Source organism: Peromyscus leucopus, chromosome 6 (genome assembly GCF_004664715.2).
Source record: "Peromyscus leucopus breed LL Stock chromosome 6, UCI_PerLeu_2.1, whole genome shotgun sequence".
Lineage (NCBI taxonomy): Eukaryota > Metazoa > Chordata > Mammalia > Rodentia > Cricetidae > Peromyscus > Peromyscus leucopus.
In genome coordinates, this window is record NC_051068.1 from 126448378 (window position 1) to 126467454 (window position 19077).

At 37.4% G+C, this 19077-nt stretch overlaps 2 protein-coding genes across 3 annotated transcripts in view; one reads left to right on the forward strand and one right to left on the reverse strand.

Moving 5' to 3' along the window:
* The window catches only part of Lrriq3 (leucine rich repeats and IQ motif containing 3), a 107055-nt gene extending 93099 nt beyond the window's left edge, over positions 1-13956 (forward strand). For both annotated transcript variants that reach the window (XM_037207247.1, XM_028882928.2), the window contains exons 7-8: positions 6777-7503; positions 13251-13956. In XM_037207247.1, the coding sequence (XP_037063142.1) occupies positions 6777-7503; positions 13251-13407 (884 nt within the window). In that variant the 3' untranslated portion in view covers positions 13408-13956. The remainder of the gene's footprint in view (positions 1-6776; positions 7504-13250) is intronic.
* Positions 13957-14135: 179 nt separating this feature from the next.
* LOC114702491 (centromere protein Q-like) lies at positions 14136-15733 on the reverse strand. The gene is made up of 2 exons (XM_028882929.2): positions 15638-15733; positions 14136-15405 (listed from the first exon to the last, which is right to left on the reverse strand). The coding sequence occupies exon 2, from the start codon at positions 15367-15369 to the stop codon at positions 14560-14562; it is 810 nt and encodes a 269-aa protein (XP_028738762.1). The 5' UTR covers positions 15370-15405; positions 15638-15733; the 3' UTR covers positions 14136-14559.
* Between the last annotated feature and the right edge of the window lie 3344 nt (positions 15734-19077).

Below are 19077 nucleotides of genomic sequence, written 5' to 3' on the forward strand. Positions count from 1 at the left end.
CATCTGCAAGTGTCCACAGCAGCCTATCCATGCACACAGTCTTGTCAAAATCCTAATGATTAGTATCTTTTTTAGAAATAGAAGCATTGTTTCTAAAATATACTTAGAGAATGCAGCAATCTTCCCATGCCCGAAGCATCTTTAATATATAAAGAAAACTAAAATTGACAACTTATATTTACCAATATATAATGCAAACTCAGAGTCATCAAGTCTGTGGATATAGATGGTATAAAGTCTACAGTTACATGAGTGATGGATGTATATGGTGTGTTTATGTATACTTATGAGCATCAAGACAGTTACAAGGAAACAACATCTTCACAGAAAAGTTTCACCAAGGTAGTGAATGCAAGTGTTACTTTCTCATACCACAGGCAAAGCTGCCTTACCTTTGACATGGGCTCCTGTATGTATTGTGATAGATCAGTAGTTAATATTTACAATAGCTTAAATATATCTCCAAAGGAATATGAAATAAAAAAAACTGGTGCTGCAATATGGCTGTAACCAGCAGGAGCAAAATCACAACAATGGATGTAACTACAAGCACTCACTAACCTGTTGGCTACCAAGACCCAAATGTTTCATTTAATTTAAAATTAATTTGAATGGCCATAAAAATGTGTTGAAGTTATTGTTTTAATATTCACTATTCCTTATTTATAAATTTGAAAATAGGATATATTTTAAGAATATAATGAGTAATAGTTTAACTGAAAGATTACAGAAAAACATGATCTTGGATAGTTCTACAGAAGGGGTAATTTTCAGAAGTAGACAACTGAGTAGGCTGGACAGAAGAATTGAAATTGAAGGGTGTGCACTGCTCTTGCAGAGGACTACAGTTCTGTTGCATATGCCAACACTGGGTGACTCTCAATCTCCTATAACTCCATTTCCAGGCACTCAAAGGCCTCTGACCTCCTGTGGTCCCTGCACACTCATGTGCACATACCCCTTCACTCAGAGTGAGAAACAGAGAGTAAGGTAGACAGGAGAGAGAGAGAGAGAGAGAGAGAGAGAGAGAGAGAGAGAGAGAGAGAGAGAGAGAGAGAGAGAGAGAGAGAGAGAAGAGGAGAGGAGAAAGATGGGTGTATAATTCTGAACAGTGTAAATCACCTGGTGCAAGTTTGTCACAGAACAGCTATTTTATGAGTAGAGGGTGACATTTTCTGTAACTTTAGCTTTTGATGGTCTTAAATTTCATTGTTCATATCTTAGATAACCTGTCTATCCCACTGTAAGTCCATGTGTAATGACCTAGGGGAAGACTTCACAGACAACCTGTTGTGTTGTCACAAAGCAGAAAACTGCAGGTGTGAGTCAGTGTCACTGACTGCATTTTCACACCTCAAGACCAGAAAGTGCTCTGTAAATTATAGAAGTTGGTGCCACTGGCTTCTTTATTTCATCCTTCATCTCCCCTTATTTACCCCATCCTTTATTTCTCTTGTGATCAATAACACTCTAAACTCTGTGCACTATTTAGCGCCATGTCCCTGTGCTGAGAGAACTTGCCAACAATAGTAGCCAGTTCACATCCATTTGTAAAGGATTGTGCCATAATTACTTGATTTTACATAAGGTGAGACCCATTGGCACTTCAAAGATGGATTATAAACCTGTAATACATTCAGAATGACCAAATGAGGTCTTTCAGCCATAAATGATGCAGGCTTCTGTGTTCCTGAGGTCTCCTGACCAGAAAACTTGTGAGATGATGGAAAACCAGGTATAATAACACCGGGTTGTTTGTCTCTTGGGTAGAGAAGTACAGCTATGGTCAAAATGGAACAGCCCACTTATCAAATGCCTTTTGGTAAGTACACCATTTCAAAGTAAACCCATGTGTAGCGATGCCATGGAAATAGTTCATGCAAACTGGGAAAAAATAACTTATGCTTCAACCTTGATCTGATTTTTCTAATCTAATAATTCCACAGAAGTGTCAGTTTCCCACAGGGTCTTCTGTTGTGTTTCTGAGATTTGGTGGGGGAGGGGAATGGTGTTCACTACATATTCCTCTCTGACCTGAAACCTACTGTATAGATTAGGCTGGTCTTGCACTTGTGAGCTGCTACCTTCTGACTTCAGGTTTTATTAACAAGTATGTAAATATGAACAATTTATGTTAGTCCAAAGGAATATTCTTACTGTAAGAAGACAACATTTTGAAAATATATTGTATTAATAAAAAACTTAAAAGATGTTTTGGGGAAATAAATTTACTTAGGCTTTTTAATTAGTAGAATGTTTGTTATATGCTTAAGTACAGACACTATACACTGTGGGAACAGTACACTGCACACATTTTAATGTAGTTTACTAAACATATTTTTCCTCCATGCTTCCCTTTCCCAACAAACGTTATTATCGTCCACCTATTCATGCAATGTAGATGCTATTATTAATCTTTGATGACTTTTTTTTATGATGCCATGTAATTCACCAGCAAGCCCTCTGGCTTTATATATGAAGCATTCCACATGTTTGTATTATTCTGTAGCTTTACTGTGTATCAACACAAATTGTATGAATCACCATCTTGTCTCTTAACCAGATACCCTCTTATAGTCTTGTGATCCATGTTCAAATCTATTCTCCTTATGGTAACAATCATATATCCTCTGTACATATATGCCACAAATCATATATATTCTGTATTTATGTGGTTGCACAGATCATCATTTTCTGTGACCTAGAATGCTATACAACATCTGACCTTGCTTCATTTCTCTGGCTACAACTACTACCACTTTTTTTATTGATCACTGGGGTCTGCTTTGCAGTTTTCTGCCTTATAACCTTAATGTAGTTTATCTTTTCTTTGAGAATGTTCATCACTGCCCACCCTGACTGTTCTCTTGTTTCTTCATATTCTCATTTGAAATTAAATAAAATTTTTAAAATATTTTCCTCTTCCACTGAATAGAATCACATGAACTTCAGTATTCACATTTGTCAGCTTGGTCTAACTTCCTATTTTAAAAATAAGGTGTGAGTTCAAATTCTCAGACATGGAGTGAGAGATATGTCAATGTCCCTTTGTTACACAGCCAAACAATATGAAGTAATAGTTCGTTATTTTATTTTATGGATAATTTTTTAGGTCTCTTCTTAAGAAAAAACTGGGAAAAAAAGTAAAAAGTTTTCCTATCATATTTGACTCATGAATGATTTTAGGGTAAAAGAATAGGATAAGCTAGAAAAGGTTTCTTTGCAATTTTTTTTTCTATTTTCAGGCCTGGAGGGCTCCATTTAGTCCTCCAATGATTCATGTGCCTTATGTCTCCTTGGCAGGGATGGCAGCCTTTCATGTTCCCTTATTTTACCTGATGAAAGTGTAATGGGCAGATTTGTGCGGCCTTGCTAAAACAAGCATAACTCTTACACAGGAATGTTTTCCATTTTTGTTACGTGGTCAAAAGTCACACTTTGTTAAAGATGGTTGCTTTAGCCTAAGGGTGAGAAGAAGCATTCGTTTTTGGTGAGTGTTAAAGGGCTCTTCGTGCAGTCAGGCGTGTCAGGGGACACCTATGGACACGCTCAATTTCCCCCATAGTATTTCACCCTGTTGTGGTGTTTCAGCACAGCTAGAAATTATGGTAACATCTGGCTTTTATGTAATATCAGGACTGCTATTTAAATCAGTGAAGTAGCTGTTATTTCTAAGGCTACATTTCAAATGCCAATTCTTTTTTCTCTAAATTTAAAAAGTTACTGTATGAGTGAGGAGTGTTAAACTGAACTATATGAATCATCTTTCCCACGATGCAGTAAGCTGAGTAAAAGGCTATTTCAATGGCAGTGTCAAGCAATGTGTGAGAACTCTGCACCATTGTATCTTCAGGCATTTCTCTGCACGCAGCCTGGGTCAGACACGCAGAACAAAATGTGCTAATGTCACTTTCCCCTCTTCTTTTTTGCACCATAACATGACAGTTCATATATTATTTTATGTCAGTGCCCTTCACATCCAAAGGTTGTGCCACAGCTGCTATTGTTCCCTCCACGTATATAGACAGGTAACCTTTAGTCCATTTCTCTTGAAGTATATTTATTATCATTTCATTAATTTAAAAATAGAATGTTAATTTGAAATCTAATATTATTCAAACATTTTTGTTAATATAATTTTAATTAAAATATAATTACATAATTTTGTCCTTTCTCTTGCCTCCAACCCCCCCCATATTCCATGTTTCCCCCTTGTTGCCCTCTCAGATTGATGGCTTCTCTTTCTTTATTATCATTACACACACACACACACACACACGTACACACACATGCACACACACAGGCACAAACATAAATAAATCATGCTGAGTCTTTTTTTGTTTTTTGTGTATATGATCTCAGGTCTTGACTATTTCGTATTAGATGAACAATTCAGGGACTCATGCCTGGAAGAGTCTAATTTTTCTTCTCTCAACAGTCATTAGTTGCCTGTAGTCTTCATCTAGGTGTGGGGATCTGAGAGTATTCAGGTTGTGTGTTAGCATGTCTGCTGATGTTGTCGTTGCTTAGGTCCCTTAGTGTCTGCTGAAGCATGTAGAACGTGCGCAGTGGCGATGTTACTGAATTACTTCTTAGCATTGAGATACTCTAGTCTGCAGAGAACAGAATAAGAACATGAACAATTGATACTTCAGATTATTTTGTTAATGTTTCATAATTTTCATGGTAGAGATATCTCTTCTCTTTGGCTAAAGCTTTCCATAGATACCATATTCATTTATTATTGAACTTTCCGATCTCCTTCTTATTCCTAAATCCTGCAGAAGGACGTTGGACTCTTCTTCTGAAAAAGAAATTGTCTCTAAGTAGAGTGGTTGTATTTAGAAGCATAACAATAATTCCTAAAGCTCTCTTGTCATGCACACAGACATGAACCAAAGGCCACATGTGCCAACAAATGACAAAGATACTGAAATAATTAGCAAAGAATAAACAGGATTAATATTGGAAAAGATGGATATGTCCACTTCAAAAAATAAAAAAAGTATTCTTTCTTATATCTTTCACAAAAAAGCAACTTGCAATTGACCAGAAACTTAATTATTATAAGACCTGGAACTGTAACACTTGTAGAGAAAACACAAAGGCATTATTCTTGACAGGAATCTTACCAACACTTTATTTTTATATATACATAAAATGGGTAGCAAAATTAAAAATTGAGACTACATCAAATTAACTATTTGTTGTATAACAAAAATAATAAACAAAACAAAAAGATAGTGTATGGAATAGGATAAATTATTTATGTATTGCATATAGGATATGCCACAAGATATAAAATACTTAACAAACTCATGTAATTCAATGACAGAAAAACATAACTAAAAATTGGAAAAAGAACCTGAATATTTTCACAAGAGAAGCAAAGAGTCAACAGGTTTACATGAATAGGTATAAAAGAGTTAGGCATATTAATTACACCTTATTTTATCTAAGCATGAAAAGTAGAGAATTAGGTTACATTCCTGGACCACATAGTGGTAGAAGTAGGATTTTAACCTCGTCAGATTGGCTCCATTCTCAAGATCTTAAGTAGTTCAAGCTATTTTACTCTTGAGGATCCAGTTAGTATCTCCAGTTGTCCATCCTTCCTTCCAACAACTGTAACTGCTAAAGAGTTGAATCAACTCCTCATGACATTAGTTTTATGTAAAATATTAGGATAGAGTTGAAATCCAAGGAGATGCATCTCTCCCTGAAGATCCCTATGTCTGCTTTGTTACCCGTACTTTCCTTTGGTGGCATGTGACCATGACATGGTGAAGAAACTGACATAAGACTTTAAGAATCCTTTCTTGTTTATTGATTATAGAGAAATGCTGTATGAAAAGGCATTAAAATTGAAAGAATCTGTCTGAACAGACAGTAGACAAAACAACATTCTGCATGAAGCATAAGTGCACCCTGAAGGCCCACTGATGGGCAAATGTGGTGTATGAATGTATAAGAACAGCTCCTTATACCACTGCTCCTTTCCATAGCATGTGACCACAGCTAGAAGTTAGCACCACACTCCATCTTGCCTGTGAGAAAACACTAAAGTTTGTTTTCTTTTGCACAAAGACATGAAAAAAACAGCCCCACTACAGGAATGCAAACTGATAGTCATGAGTGGTTTCTGGAGCAATACTGTGGGTTAAGAGGGAGTCACAGATACAGAAAAGTTGATGGGCTATTCAGGGAGACAGTGGAAGGCTCTGCCCTCACCAACATGGGTTCCACTGTCTGGCTTTAGCCATATTTTTATATTTACCTTTGGGTACTTTGGCTTTGTATCCTCAAATATTTCATTTTTGATTGTTTGTTTAATTTATTATTTAATGCTATACATTAAATTGCTTGATCTCCTCACATGGATATCTATGTCTAAATATATGAAAACATGATGTCTAACTCCATAAAACATATTCCCGAGTATGTAAACACTATGCCTAAGTGAATAAAAACTGCCTAACTACCACATACTTACTAATAAGTACTATGTCTAAGTACTACCTGTAAGATAAAGTGATACTACCGAGGCTATGCAAGTTAAATAATTGTGAGAGGTAGTACAGGGGACAAAAATCATATGAAGTACACTTACATGGGAAGACGCTGTAATGTGGTTTTCTTGTCCAATATCACAAGTTAAAACCCGGGGAAAATGTGCTTAAAGTGAGAACATTCCTCCCAATCTATTTTGTGTAGTTTCCAAGGTTTTTGAAAATAAGCTTAGCTCTTACGTTGTTTTTCTGTCTGCTCTGATATAGATGAGAAGGAGTCTAAAGCTGACTCTGAGGATGAAGAAGTGGACACTGGGTTTAGGATATCTGCCATGAAGATTCCTTTATATCCTCCTAGATCGCTCAAGTATGGTGCGGTGTTGAAGGAGATGAAAAGAGATTATTTCCCAGATTATCTTCTGCCACTTCCTGCCACTCGTCCAAAGCCAGCCATTCCGAGAGTGACACTGAAGGAGCTGAACGAAAGGAGAGACTTTGTGACTTCCACAATCGCAGGCTTGAATCTCCACCTCCTTACTGATCTTGATAAATATCACGTAGAACGAAAGCGCCAAGAAAAACAAGCAGAAAAATCAACAGCTGTAGTCAGGGCACAAATTGCCCAGGAAAGAGCTAGGCTCAGTGTTAGAGAGAATTTAAGGAGGAACTTTTATATGACACAAAAACTAATAGAAAAGGATAATGAGATGATCCAGAAAGGCTTACGACAAGTTTGGAAGGAAAAACTTGCCTACCTTGAAAAAGTTAGAGAGAGGAAAACTATGTTTCTAGCTGAAAAAAAGCTAAATGCTGCAGACCATTCTTTAGTGCAGACCATCAGCAATGAGCGGTCCCTTCTGCTCAAAGGAATCATTCAAGATGACAGACGGAAGAAAAATTTGAGTGACTTAAGAGCGAAGCACCTGAATGTTAAGGAAAAAAGGAAAACACAAAAATATAGGCAAAGTTTGATGAGGCAAATGAAGGAGCTCAGGTAGGCACATGGCTAAGGCACAGCCGAGCCCTTAGTCCACTGCAGTTTATAGGTAGTGCTGAATTCTATCCGTGTGTTTCCCTATAGCTTGACACTTTATACTTGGAAAACAGAAACAGACTAAAAGGTGAAAATCATGTGCTGGCTTGTTACCAAAGATTGGGAAGCAGAAGAACTCTTCTTCCCTTTCTTACCATCATTGGAGAAAACCTGCTGTGTTTACGGTTGCACAGCCGGTCACAGCTGTGCTGTGCCTTTCAGTGTGGCCGCATACTCCAGGTCCTCGCTGCCCACTAGGAACGCTTTCCCTGTCTTCTGATTTCTAGAGGGCATCTGAGATAGAGCCAACTTTGTTACCACAGTATCTCCTCTAATTGAAACTGGTGTAGTCTCTAAGAACTCACTTGATCCTTCTCCACCAGACCCTACCTCTGCTTGGACTCTTTCTGTGTCATCTGTAAATCTTAACTGGGGGATTCTGTTTCTTTGTTTGAGACAGGGTCTCATGTAGCTCAGGGGGGCCTCACACTGTGTAGCAAAGAGTGACTTTGAACTTCTGATGCTCCTGCCTCAACCTCAAGAGGACTATAAGGTATGTGGCACAATGCCTGGTATATGTGCTGCTGGCAATTGAAGACAGAACTTCATACAATTGAGGCATGAACCACATCCCATCCCTCAACAGTTCTGACCCTGTAAGTGCTTATTGAAGTGGACATCTTGCCATTGTTCACAGGATATTTGATGTTTCAGGCAATATATTTTGTTTTAATCTAGAGTCTTCTTTAAATCTTTTGCTTTTTGACTTCTTTTTAGTTTTAATTTCTTACCATAACACCAAGCATTGTTATAGACAGCAAATGCCCCTCCAGTTTCTTACCCTTCTGACTATACTCATATTGTCTCATTTTTCTCTGCTGTGCACTTTGCCAGGGCCTGGTAAGTCTGCAGTGTGAAGGGGGGCTATAGGAGCATAATTACTTGTGCTACGGTGAAAATCACAACACTTCCTGGTATCTGCTGAGTGGTAAAGTGCTGTCTGTGTATGCATGAAAAGGCCTCTTTTCTCCAGGGAGAAACATGACACGTAGATGACTATTGTCTCTGTGTGACTACCTTTCATCTTTAGACTCTTCATCTATAATGCAAAGAATACACATAGTGGAAAAAAATCATCTTTTGTCCTCCACTCAAAAGGCATTTTCACGTTTCCCTATAATTTTTTTTGCAGTTCATTTCTTCTTTTTCTTCGAAATTTCATTTCATTTCATTTCTTATATATTTTGATCATGCCACTTTCTTCTCCCAATCTCCTTCTGGCACTCCCTACCTCCATGGTCATCCCTGTTTAAGTTCTCTATCTCTATCTCTGTCTCTCTCTCTCTCTCTCTCTCACACACACACACACACACACACATCAAAACAAACAAGCAAAAGACCAATAAGACAAAACAAAAATGCTCAAACCAAATGAAACAAAAAGTCCAGATTTGGGACCAATTGTTAAACACATGAGCCATCAGAGAACATTTCATATTCAAACTGGAGCATTCATTGTGGTCTTTTTGTTTTGTATTGTTTTTTCTTTTTTGTTTTTGTTTTGTTTTGTTTTGTTTTCAAGACAGGGTTTCTCTGTGTATCTTTGAAGCCTGCCCTGGAACTCACTCTGTAGACCAGGCTGGCCTTGAACTCACAGAGATCCACCTGCCTCTGCCTACCAAGTGCTGGCATTAAAGATGTACGCCACCACTTCCTGGCATTCATTATGGTCTTTATATCTTAGTTTATAAAGGTTTTCTCCGAACAGCATCTTGTATATTTATAATTTTCAAATTGATAAGACAGTGCTCCTGTTTTCATGACAAGAACATATTAATGTGAAAGATGCTCCAAGCACTTTTCACATTAATGACTAGGTAATAACTTACCTTCACATACACATAAAAGACCTCTATTTATTAGGAACTGCTCTAACTCTGAGCTGTTAAACTCTTCCATAGTTATTTGTGGAAACATAGTTAGTTGTGTCTATCAACGTTATATTCATTTGACTTTACCACATGCATTCGAGAATTATGTGATGATATTTATCTGTCAAATGCCAACCTTATGTATTTCCTGTCTACTGTAGGGTCCACATTCTTCAGATTGTTACATGCATTCTGTCTAATACTTCTGTAGTCCTTCTCTGTGCTGTATTCTACTACAGAGTTCAGCCTATGGCCATTCCAAGTATCTCCATTGTCAGTCCAACTTCACTAGCTAGACAAAATTACCACCCTGTGATTTTTATAAACCTCACTTCATCTGTTGCTCAGTTACCCATTATTTCTCCTACCACTGACAAGAACAGCTTCAAGCCTTCATCAAATGTAAAGCTTCAGATACAAACACAACTGTATCCTTGACTTCCCAGCAGGCTGCTTTATTTCCTAAGGGAATATTAGTCCTCAAGTTTGAATTCCTTCAGCACATTATATCCATATGCAGAAAATTCTAGATGGCATAGATTATTTCTACATTCTGTATCTGCTATTCAGAGTAAGGTTCCATTTTCTTATTTAAAGTGTGTGTTAGTTCCTACTATGAATGCTCCTTGTATAGAAATTGGGATTGTGTGAAATGGATATCTTGGTTTGAGAAGAATTGGAAGTTTAATATTGTCTTCAAATTGTTGACCATGGTAAAATTTCCAATTTGTTTCCACCTTCTTTAATATCACCAACATTATATTTGATGTGATAACTCTGTTAGAATCATTGAACACAAGAAGAAGGTTATTGAGATCCAGTCCCCAGAGAGGTGGCAATGCTGAGTGGCCATGCTGGTATACATGTTGGTGGCATGGACTCCACACATGTGTGTAAGGGTGTTAGTTAGTCCATATTAAAAAGATTATCTTGGGTTCTCCAAGTAGGCCCAAGTAATCATTTCAGCTTTTTTAGCAGAAACATCATTTCAGGTATAGACTTTCTGTAGCTTTTCTTAAACATCCATAAATAAGTGTGCCTGTTTTGTGAGATAGATGGAATTGACTTCCTTTTTCAATTATTAGATGGCAATATGTCGAAGTACAATTGATTCATGTGTATTGATCACTTATTGATTCTTTTAAATAATTATTTTATTAACATTTGTTCATTGTTCATTATTTTTATCTTTTAGCATGATGATTTCATTATACTCCTATGACTTACACTTTTTTTTACTTTTTACAGTTAGCTTTTCTTTGAATGTTTAAAGTTGTTCTTGCCTTGATTTATACTCAGCTACATGGTCAGCTATATGCGTTATTTATTTTCTAGACTGAGAACAAAGTAGCTAACTTCAACGGAGTGATTATCAAATGGTAACCATGTCTTTTTTTTTCAGCACTGGAGTTTGAAGGGGAGCTTATGCCAGACAAAATCTCTACTCCTGTGCTGTGTACTTGTTCTGTTAATTGCTTCTTACTAAATGTCTAAGCTAGACTGTCCTCTTCATAATGATGAACAAAACAGACATAAGCAATTTAAATAATGCATCCAAAATTACATTCCTTAAATCTCATAGATGGATTTTATATGCCAAAGGATTGGCTTCCAACCTGACTTGCTACAGCTTGCCACAGTTTCTCTGTAGCAGGAATCTTAAAGAGTCTTATTAATAAGATCAAACCTGAGGCCAGTTATTGGGGTGAACCCTGGAAGATCAGAGCCAGAACAAGCCACAGATATCCTCACCAGTTCCTCAGCTGGTCCTATTTCCTCAGACTGGAAGCCTCTGAGCCCTCATCCAGAATGAATCCCAGCTGAACTGTGCTGCTTCAAAGTCTGAAAGCTTAACTAGCTGAATGCTTAACTAGCCACATGCTTAACCAGCCAAATGCTTAACCACCCAAATGCTTAACTAGCCAAATACTTCTAGTTTCTGGTCCTCACGCCTTATATACCTTTCTGCTTTCTACCATCACTCCCTAGGATTAAAGGCTTGCTTCCTGGGATTAAAGGCGTGACTCACCATGCCTGGCTCTTTCCAAGGTGGCCTTGAACTCACAGAGATCCCAGATGGATTTCTGCCTCTGGAATGCCAGGATTAAAGGCGTGTGCTATCACTGCCTAACGAGTGGCTTTTCTGTTCTCTGACCCCAGATAAGTTTATTAAGGTACACAATATTTTGGGGAACACAATACCACCACATTTCTCCATTTTCAGCTCTCTGGGAGTGATCAGATAACCCAATGTCTCCAAAGAGAACTATAACCCCTCTCTCACCCTCTCTAACTATCCAGGAAAGGAACTCATTAAATGTCAGGCCATCTTCAAAGAATTTACAATGTGTAACTTGTTTTATCTTTTATTGAATGAACCCTATGAGTTAGATTATCTATTTCTTAAAGGTTAGGTAGAGCAAATTTAAAAAAGTCAGCCAGAATCCAGTTAGTAAATTGCAAGCTTCTAATTCAACTTTCTAATCCACTCCCTAAGTCCAGATTTCTGATTATACCTGTGTAGAAATGTAGTACTTCATGAATCAAACTGAGACTTTCCCCGGAACTGAATGGAGCAGAATGATGTCTTTCAGCTCTCAGGACATATGGTGATAAGATGCTCTCTCTGCCTCAGTTTTAGCCATTCATGGTATACAAAATAGTTCTGACAAAAATGATCTATCTCTAATTCTCTGCCTGCCTGGAAATGTGTATTTTTTAAGTCTCAAAGATTATTTCATGTTTGAATCTTGTTTTGTCTTCTCTCATGTTACAGGCTTCATTATCAACATTTACCTCACTTCTTATCTTACTTTGTGTTGTTCTGTAATAGGTTTCTTGTTTTAGTAAGAGTTTTGATGCAAGTACTCACCGTATCTTTCTCTTAAATTACCCTGCACTTTTTTTTGAGGGTATCTTTCTACTTATTCTTATTTCTGTTTGGAGCATGTGGAGATACTGTCATACTTTGAAAATGAATGAATGAATAAATGAATGAATGACTTTTTCTTCTATCCTTTGACATTTCCTGGGTATGTTAGAGTAATCTGATCTAGGTCTTTCTAACTTAGAATATGTTAGAATTTGTCCAGTGGATTCGCTGTAACAAAATACTATAGACTGAGCAGTCTAAGTAGATGGGACTTATTTTCTGACTGCTCTGACTTGGAAGTGCACATAGGTGTGGTTTTCCTCAGCTTCTTTACTCCACTGCAGATGGCTTCCACCTTACAGTGGCTTCACATGTGTTCTTCCCTGAGCACACATTGCTAGTGTGTGTTCCTCTTCTCATAAGAGCATTAGCTGTGTTGGATATGAACCCATCCACATAATCTCATCTAACCTCAGTTGCCTCTTGAAAGTCCGATCTCCAAATACAATTACATGCTAAGGTACTCGGTGGGTGGGGCTATAATAAAGAAATTCTGAGGGAAGACATCCTGTTGCTTGCAGAAGTGTGAAAGAAACCATGGACCTCCTGACTCTTGGAGAGAAGTTCTAATCTTCTTAACACAGGCAGTTTGGATGCTTTTGGGGAAATTTAAACAGAACTGTGCAAGGGTTCTCAGGTTTTTGCAATGGAAATCTCATAAATATTAGTATAACATGAATTGAATATCATTTAGTAATGTAATAATATTATGTAGACTGAGCTCTGTCCTTTCCCCATTTATAAATGTCTGTTTGAAAAACATCTGAATTTATCCATAGCAGCCCCATTTGTATGGTTTTAGTAATCTACAACTATCTCATTTTATTCTTCCTTTCTCCACATAGGGCTGAAGAAATTCGTAGAAGACACTATGAAGAGAAGTTTGTTATTGATACACTCATCTTTGAAAAAGCCTGTGCAAGACTAGAGGAAGCCAAAGCAAAGGTTGAATTTGTTAGGACAAATTATACCTCTAAGTCTTGTAGGAAAGAGTCAGTATGAGCCAATGCCAGCGCACATCTGATAACCGTAAATTGTGGCCACTATTTTTATTTAAAAAATCTTGAAATAATACTTAGAAGATGTGCTCTACACAAGGTGAGTCTGGGTATAAATGCATTCAAGTTGAAAGAGAAGAGGGTTTCAAGTATTTTCATACTGATTATAATGAAATCTGGCTGACTTTGCACTTGTAAAGGCTTGTTATGTATCCATGTGCCTGAAAAGGAATGAAAGCAGTCTGACTTCCTCCATGCAAAAGTCTTCAGAAGACTGTACAGTTCTACAGGCTTAGAGGATGACAAGTTATGAAGCTATTTTCAGTTTTTTCTTCTAATTTCCTTCCTTATTGCTGAATTTTATTAAGATATTATATATAGTAAAAACTTCAGTTACCCAATTTCATATATTAAATTATAATGTATTTCCTAATTACCTTATTAAAACAATTTCTGAATTTTGTTTACTTTTCTCTTTCAAAATACAGGTTTCATCAATGTATTATTTATACCCATAAAGATTTAGACAATATAATGTAGTTGTTTTGCTTTTTTTTTTTTTAACTCTTTGGAGGCCCGCCACCGAGTTCCCAAATAAATACATGGAGACTTATTCTTACTTATGAATGCCCAGTCTTGGCTTGGCTTGTTTCTAGCCAGATTTTCTAACTTAAATTATGCTGTTTCTCTTCAACTACATTTTTTTTTTAAACTGTTACAACATGCCCTTTTTAATTTCAAAAATCATTCATAGTATACGGTTTTAGCAAACAACTATAGATACAGCATATACAGATTTCCTAGATTTAGCAACTGCTACCAACTGTTTTTAGAACATTAGATACTAATGATAGGGCCACAAAGGCTATTTTTTAAAGTGGATAACAGGGGGTAATTGTTCTGCAAACATCAGCTTTATAGTATTATTACGGTTAAGTTGTACACCTTTGGGCCAGATGTGCCACTCACTTATGTAATCCCAGCACTCAGCATGCTGAGGCAGGACTGGTGTGAGTTCAAGGCCAGTATGGGTGACACTGGGCCAGCCCAGGCTACACACAGAGTGAGACTCTGTCTTAAAAAGGAAGGTTTTACAATTCATAAACAATAAGTTAATATGGAACAATGCTTAAAAACAAAAACCACAACCAACTCCTTAAGAGCCATCAAGTTTCTTATAGGCTTCTTGAATGAACGCTGACATGTCCTTCACTGGGGATGAATTATGAAGGACATCCAAGTCCTTCAGAAGAGCATTCTGGTTTGGAATTACTGCCAAAATTTCTTCTTGAAGTGTGGGTGCTTTAAGGCTTTTCTGAGAAAGTTCTGGAAGAGACAGTACCTTATTACTATCCAGGTGAAATTCCTGTTTCACCTTCTGCTCCTCTTCCTCTACCTCATTTGTCAGAATCTGAATTTTGTTCTTTAGGCTCTGAATACTTTCAGTCATTGACTCTGTGGTCTCTACTATTTTGTCTATTTCTTCCTGCAGTAAAGCCAGGTCCTCTTCATGAGCTCTTTCCTGTGCCCTTTCCATTTTCAGCAGATTTGACACATCAGTTAAATAGTTCAGCTTTCTGGGAGGGACTTTCAGTGTTCCACACTGTTGCAGTAATCTTTTCTTCAAGTAGTTGAGGTGACATTGAATTTGTTCTTTTCCTTTAATGTTTTTGGTTAAAATTTCTAGAATTACTGATTCCATCATACTTTGCAAATATTCTTCAGTATTTTTTGGAAGAGGCTGCCAGGTTTTTCTCTTGTTGGATGCTACTTTTATCCGCTTTAGGTTAATAGACTTTGCTTGTCCTGTTGCTTTAGAGGACAGATGCCCTGCATGACTTTTGTTTCTTTTCGCTGTGTTTCCAACCTCATTCTCTGGAAAATCCACTTCTTCATCAGCTCTTTGTTTTGAATTTCTCTTTAACTGTTGAGATTTCCTCTTAGAAGCATTTGCTTTACCAGGCATTTTGACCTAAACAATGCAATTGCAATGATACATAGTCTTTATCTGCGAGCCACAAAGGAGAACCAACTTTGGCGAGACAGCCGGGCGCTCCCTGACGTGGTCAGCTTCAGGAAGGAGGAATGGGAGGGTCTGGGGAAACAGGCAGAGAGGGAGAGTATTTTCACTCCTCTCCGGAAAATCTCAAGCCGCTGCCCTAGGTGGCAAAGGCCTATTTGGATATTAGACATCGCCCTTAAAAAGCAAAAACCAAACAAACGACGAAGTTTACCACAAGCGCGTGAGGCTCAAAATTCATCCCTTTCTCTGGATCCGTCAGCCGCTTCACCTCTTTCTCCCACTCATCGCAGTTTATTGCCGGCCTCAGAAAGCGCGGCTCAGTCTTTTCGCGCCCAAACAACCGGAAAAGGAAAGATCAACTACATTTTTTACCTTTCTTTATTCTATATTTCTTTCTTTCCTTCTTACTCTGTGGCTGGTTATGTGGCTGGATAGCTGGCCCCTGGCATCCTCCCCTCCTTCTCCTTTTCTCTCTCCTCCCGCTTCTTGTTCTTCTTTCTCTTTGCCTACCACACCCACCGGTTCTTGCCTTCTGCCTTGCTGTTGGCTGTTCAGCTCTTTATTAGACCAATCAAGTGTTTAAGAAGGCAGCATAATAGGTTTACAGTGTTAAACAAATGCAATATAAAAGAATGCAACACATCTTTGCATTGTTAAACAGATATTCCACAGCATAAATGAATGTAATACATCTTAAACTAATACTCCAGAACAATATAAACTATGGAAATAAAACATTCTACCATCTTCCTTGTGCTTCTTGTGTTTACTTTTGATGCATTTGCCCTTTTTGCAGAGATGTGAGCACAGGGAAGACAGAAACAAAGGAACAGGAGAATGCATTAAACTCTGTCATGGCAATGATAAACATACCAAAATAGCATTTAAGTATTTAATATTAGTTATAGAAAAGTTGAAAAGTAGAAAACATCAAAACTGTAAAAATCTATGCTTTCATCATCTAGGACAATAAATGCACTGATGTCACTGGATGGGGTGTCACTCAGACATGTTCTTAAATTCATGAGTTATAAATGCATAGGTTTAAAGTTGTGACACTTCAGAAACTTTCTGATTTTATCAGTTTATTGCAAGTGTCCAAAAATTAAGTACTTTATAACTGCAATTTTTTATGTGTGCTTCAGTGCTCTATGTTATCAAATATGGGCAATGCTTTCACAAAATTATCGCTCTCTGTTTAAGTGCACAATACCAGCTTCCTCTGTCCTTCTAATTAGCATATCACTAACAAGTGACTCATTTGATATTTTGGATCATTCTGCAGTAAGAGCAAGGGGAGATATAGTAGGCTACAGAAAACCCTGAAGAACTGTCTTTCACATCAAATGAACAAATGTCTGTTTTCTATTCAGCTTTTGAAAGTTATATGTATATTTTATATATTTAACAAAAATAGTAACCCATATCAGCATTATTTTAAGGTTTAGATGTGGAAAGAGACATAGATTAAGCAGCGTGGTACATCACACAAAGTAAGCATTCACTGAATGTCAGTCCATGGAAGTGGGAGTAAATATGCTTCTCTAGTCACAGGAGCATTTGTTAAGTCTTTAGGAACTATTTGACAGACGTTAGCAAGGATAGGAAGACACGTTTGTGTGATGTGTTAAGAACAATTTATTCATTTTGTATTGACATTGTCTAAGTATTTTTCTATTCTCCCACTCCGTATTTTATAGCTTTTATTTCATAACATACAACCAACAATTTCCTTGACTGTTTGCATTCCCCTCTGAGCTAGTAGGCCAAGAATGTTCTGCTTCTCTCTGTGTTACTACTTCTTCATGCTGAAGCAGTTAACACACACACACACACACACACACACACACACATACACACACACACACACACACACACACGGTGTGCTTTTTTTTCTATAGCTCTCACATATGTGCTATATTAAGTTGATCTCATTATATTACTCTTTCTCACTGTTCACATTTTGAAGAATCTAGAATCCGTATCCTAGGTTATATCTCTAGTTCTGATTATTTCCAAAATAAAAATGTGATACCGTACATGTTAAGCCAGAAAAGTTTCTAAAATTGCACATTAAAAATAAATTAATTTGTATTTCTTACCATTTTTTCATCCTCCCACATCATGAGCCTCCAATACTTCTTGGTACCACAGTTACATAAAATTCTATGTGGCTAAAATGTGGACCTAAAACCTGAGAAAACTTTAAAAAAAATTCTAAAATGGAGTAAAAACAGCTTCCTAGTTTTGTCTCTCAGGCCAGCCACAGCCTGCCGGCTTGAGCTACTCTATGGTGGGTTCATGGCATGCAGGCTTGACCTGCAGCATGGGGGATTCCTGCTGAGGTTCACAGAGGCATCTCCAAGCTGCATCTTACACTGTGTGGTGGATTTAGGCTTTGCTAGTACAAGAGAGAGAGAGAGAGAGAGAGAGAGAGAGAGAGAGAGAGAGAGGAGAGGAGGAGAGGAGGAAGGGAGGAAGGAAGGAAGGAAGGAAGGAAGGAAGGAAAGAAGAAGGAAGGAAGAAAGAAGAAAGAAAGAAAGAAAGAAAGAAAGAAAGAAAGAAAGAAAGAAAGAAAGAAAGAAAGAAAGAAAGAAAGAGGTTTCTGGTTTACAGGCTGCTTTGATGATACACATAGCCCAGAGCTGGAGGTGAATTACCTCCACCATGTTGAAAAGCTGAAATGGATGGAGTCAGCAGCCAAGGCTGCTGCTTTTTGTCCTGGCCACGCAGTTTACCAGTTTGAAATCTCTCTTGGCCAGAAAAGGATTATAGATTTAGAATAAGACAGATTCAGATATGATAAACCCTAAATAGTTTACAGTGTATGTAAAAATGTATGTAGGCTTGGAAGAGAGAGGAAAAAGAATATATACAGTTATATAAGGAAATGAAAAGTTTTAAAAAATAATGTCTTTAAAGAGAAAGCAAAAATAATATAAAAATAAGCCATATAAAGATGGAAATCACAGACTCTGGATTATATTGTCTTTGAGATTTTTAACTGCAGAGAGATATTTGATTGTAAAAACTGCTGAGTTAAATCAATATGTATATTTTAAATGTATCTTGATTTCAAAATTTATGTCTAAGGATACGTTGCTTTGGAAAAGAAGTTCTGCTTTTGTTTCCACAGAAGATGAGATACTGTGGATTGCTTCTAGGCTAATATGGTTTGACCAGCCAAGACCTGCTGAAAGATCTCCAAAGATACCATGGCCCAGATCATCCAACATCCAAAATCAACTTCAAGACACCTGGATCAGAGAATAAAGCGTCACAGACTACTCCAGTCAGGACTTGACCATAATCCTAAAATTTTCTTTGTATGCCCATAAGAATACAGCACCCAGGTTGTTTTCAGGTTCTGGCTATTACGAATAATGCTGCTATGAACTTAGTTGAGCATGTGTCCTTGTGATATGATTGAGCATTCCTTGGGTATATGCCCAAGAGTGGTATAGCTGGATCTTGAGGAAAATTGATTCCCAATTTTCTGAGAAACTGCCATACTGATTTTCAAAGTGGCTGTACATGTATAAAGTTGCATTCCCACCAAAAGTATAGGAGTGTTCCCTTCCTCCACATTCTCTCCAACATAAGCTGTCTTCAGTGTTTTTTTATCATAGCCATTCTGATGGGTGTAAGATG

What these genes read in the sequence shown, in the direction of transcription:
- LOC114702491 (XM_028882929.2), bottom strand. Translation starts at nt 15,369, where the DNA reads ATGCCTGGTAAAGCAAATGCTTCTAAGAGGAAATCTCAACAGTTAAAG.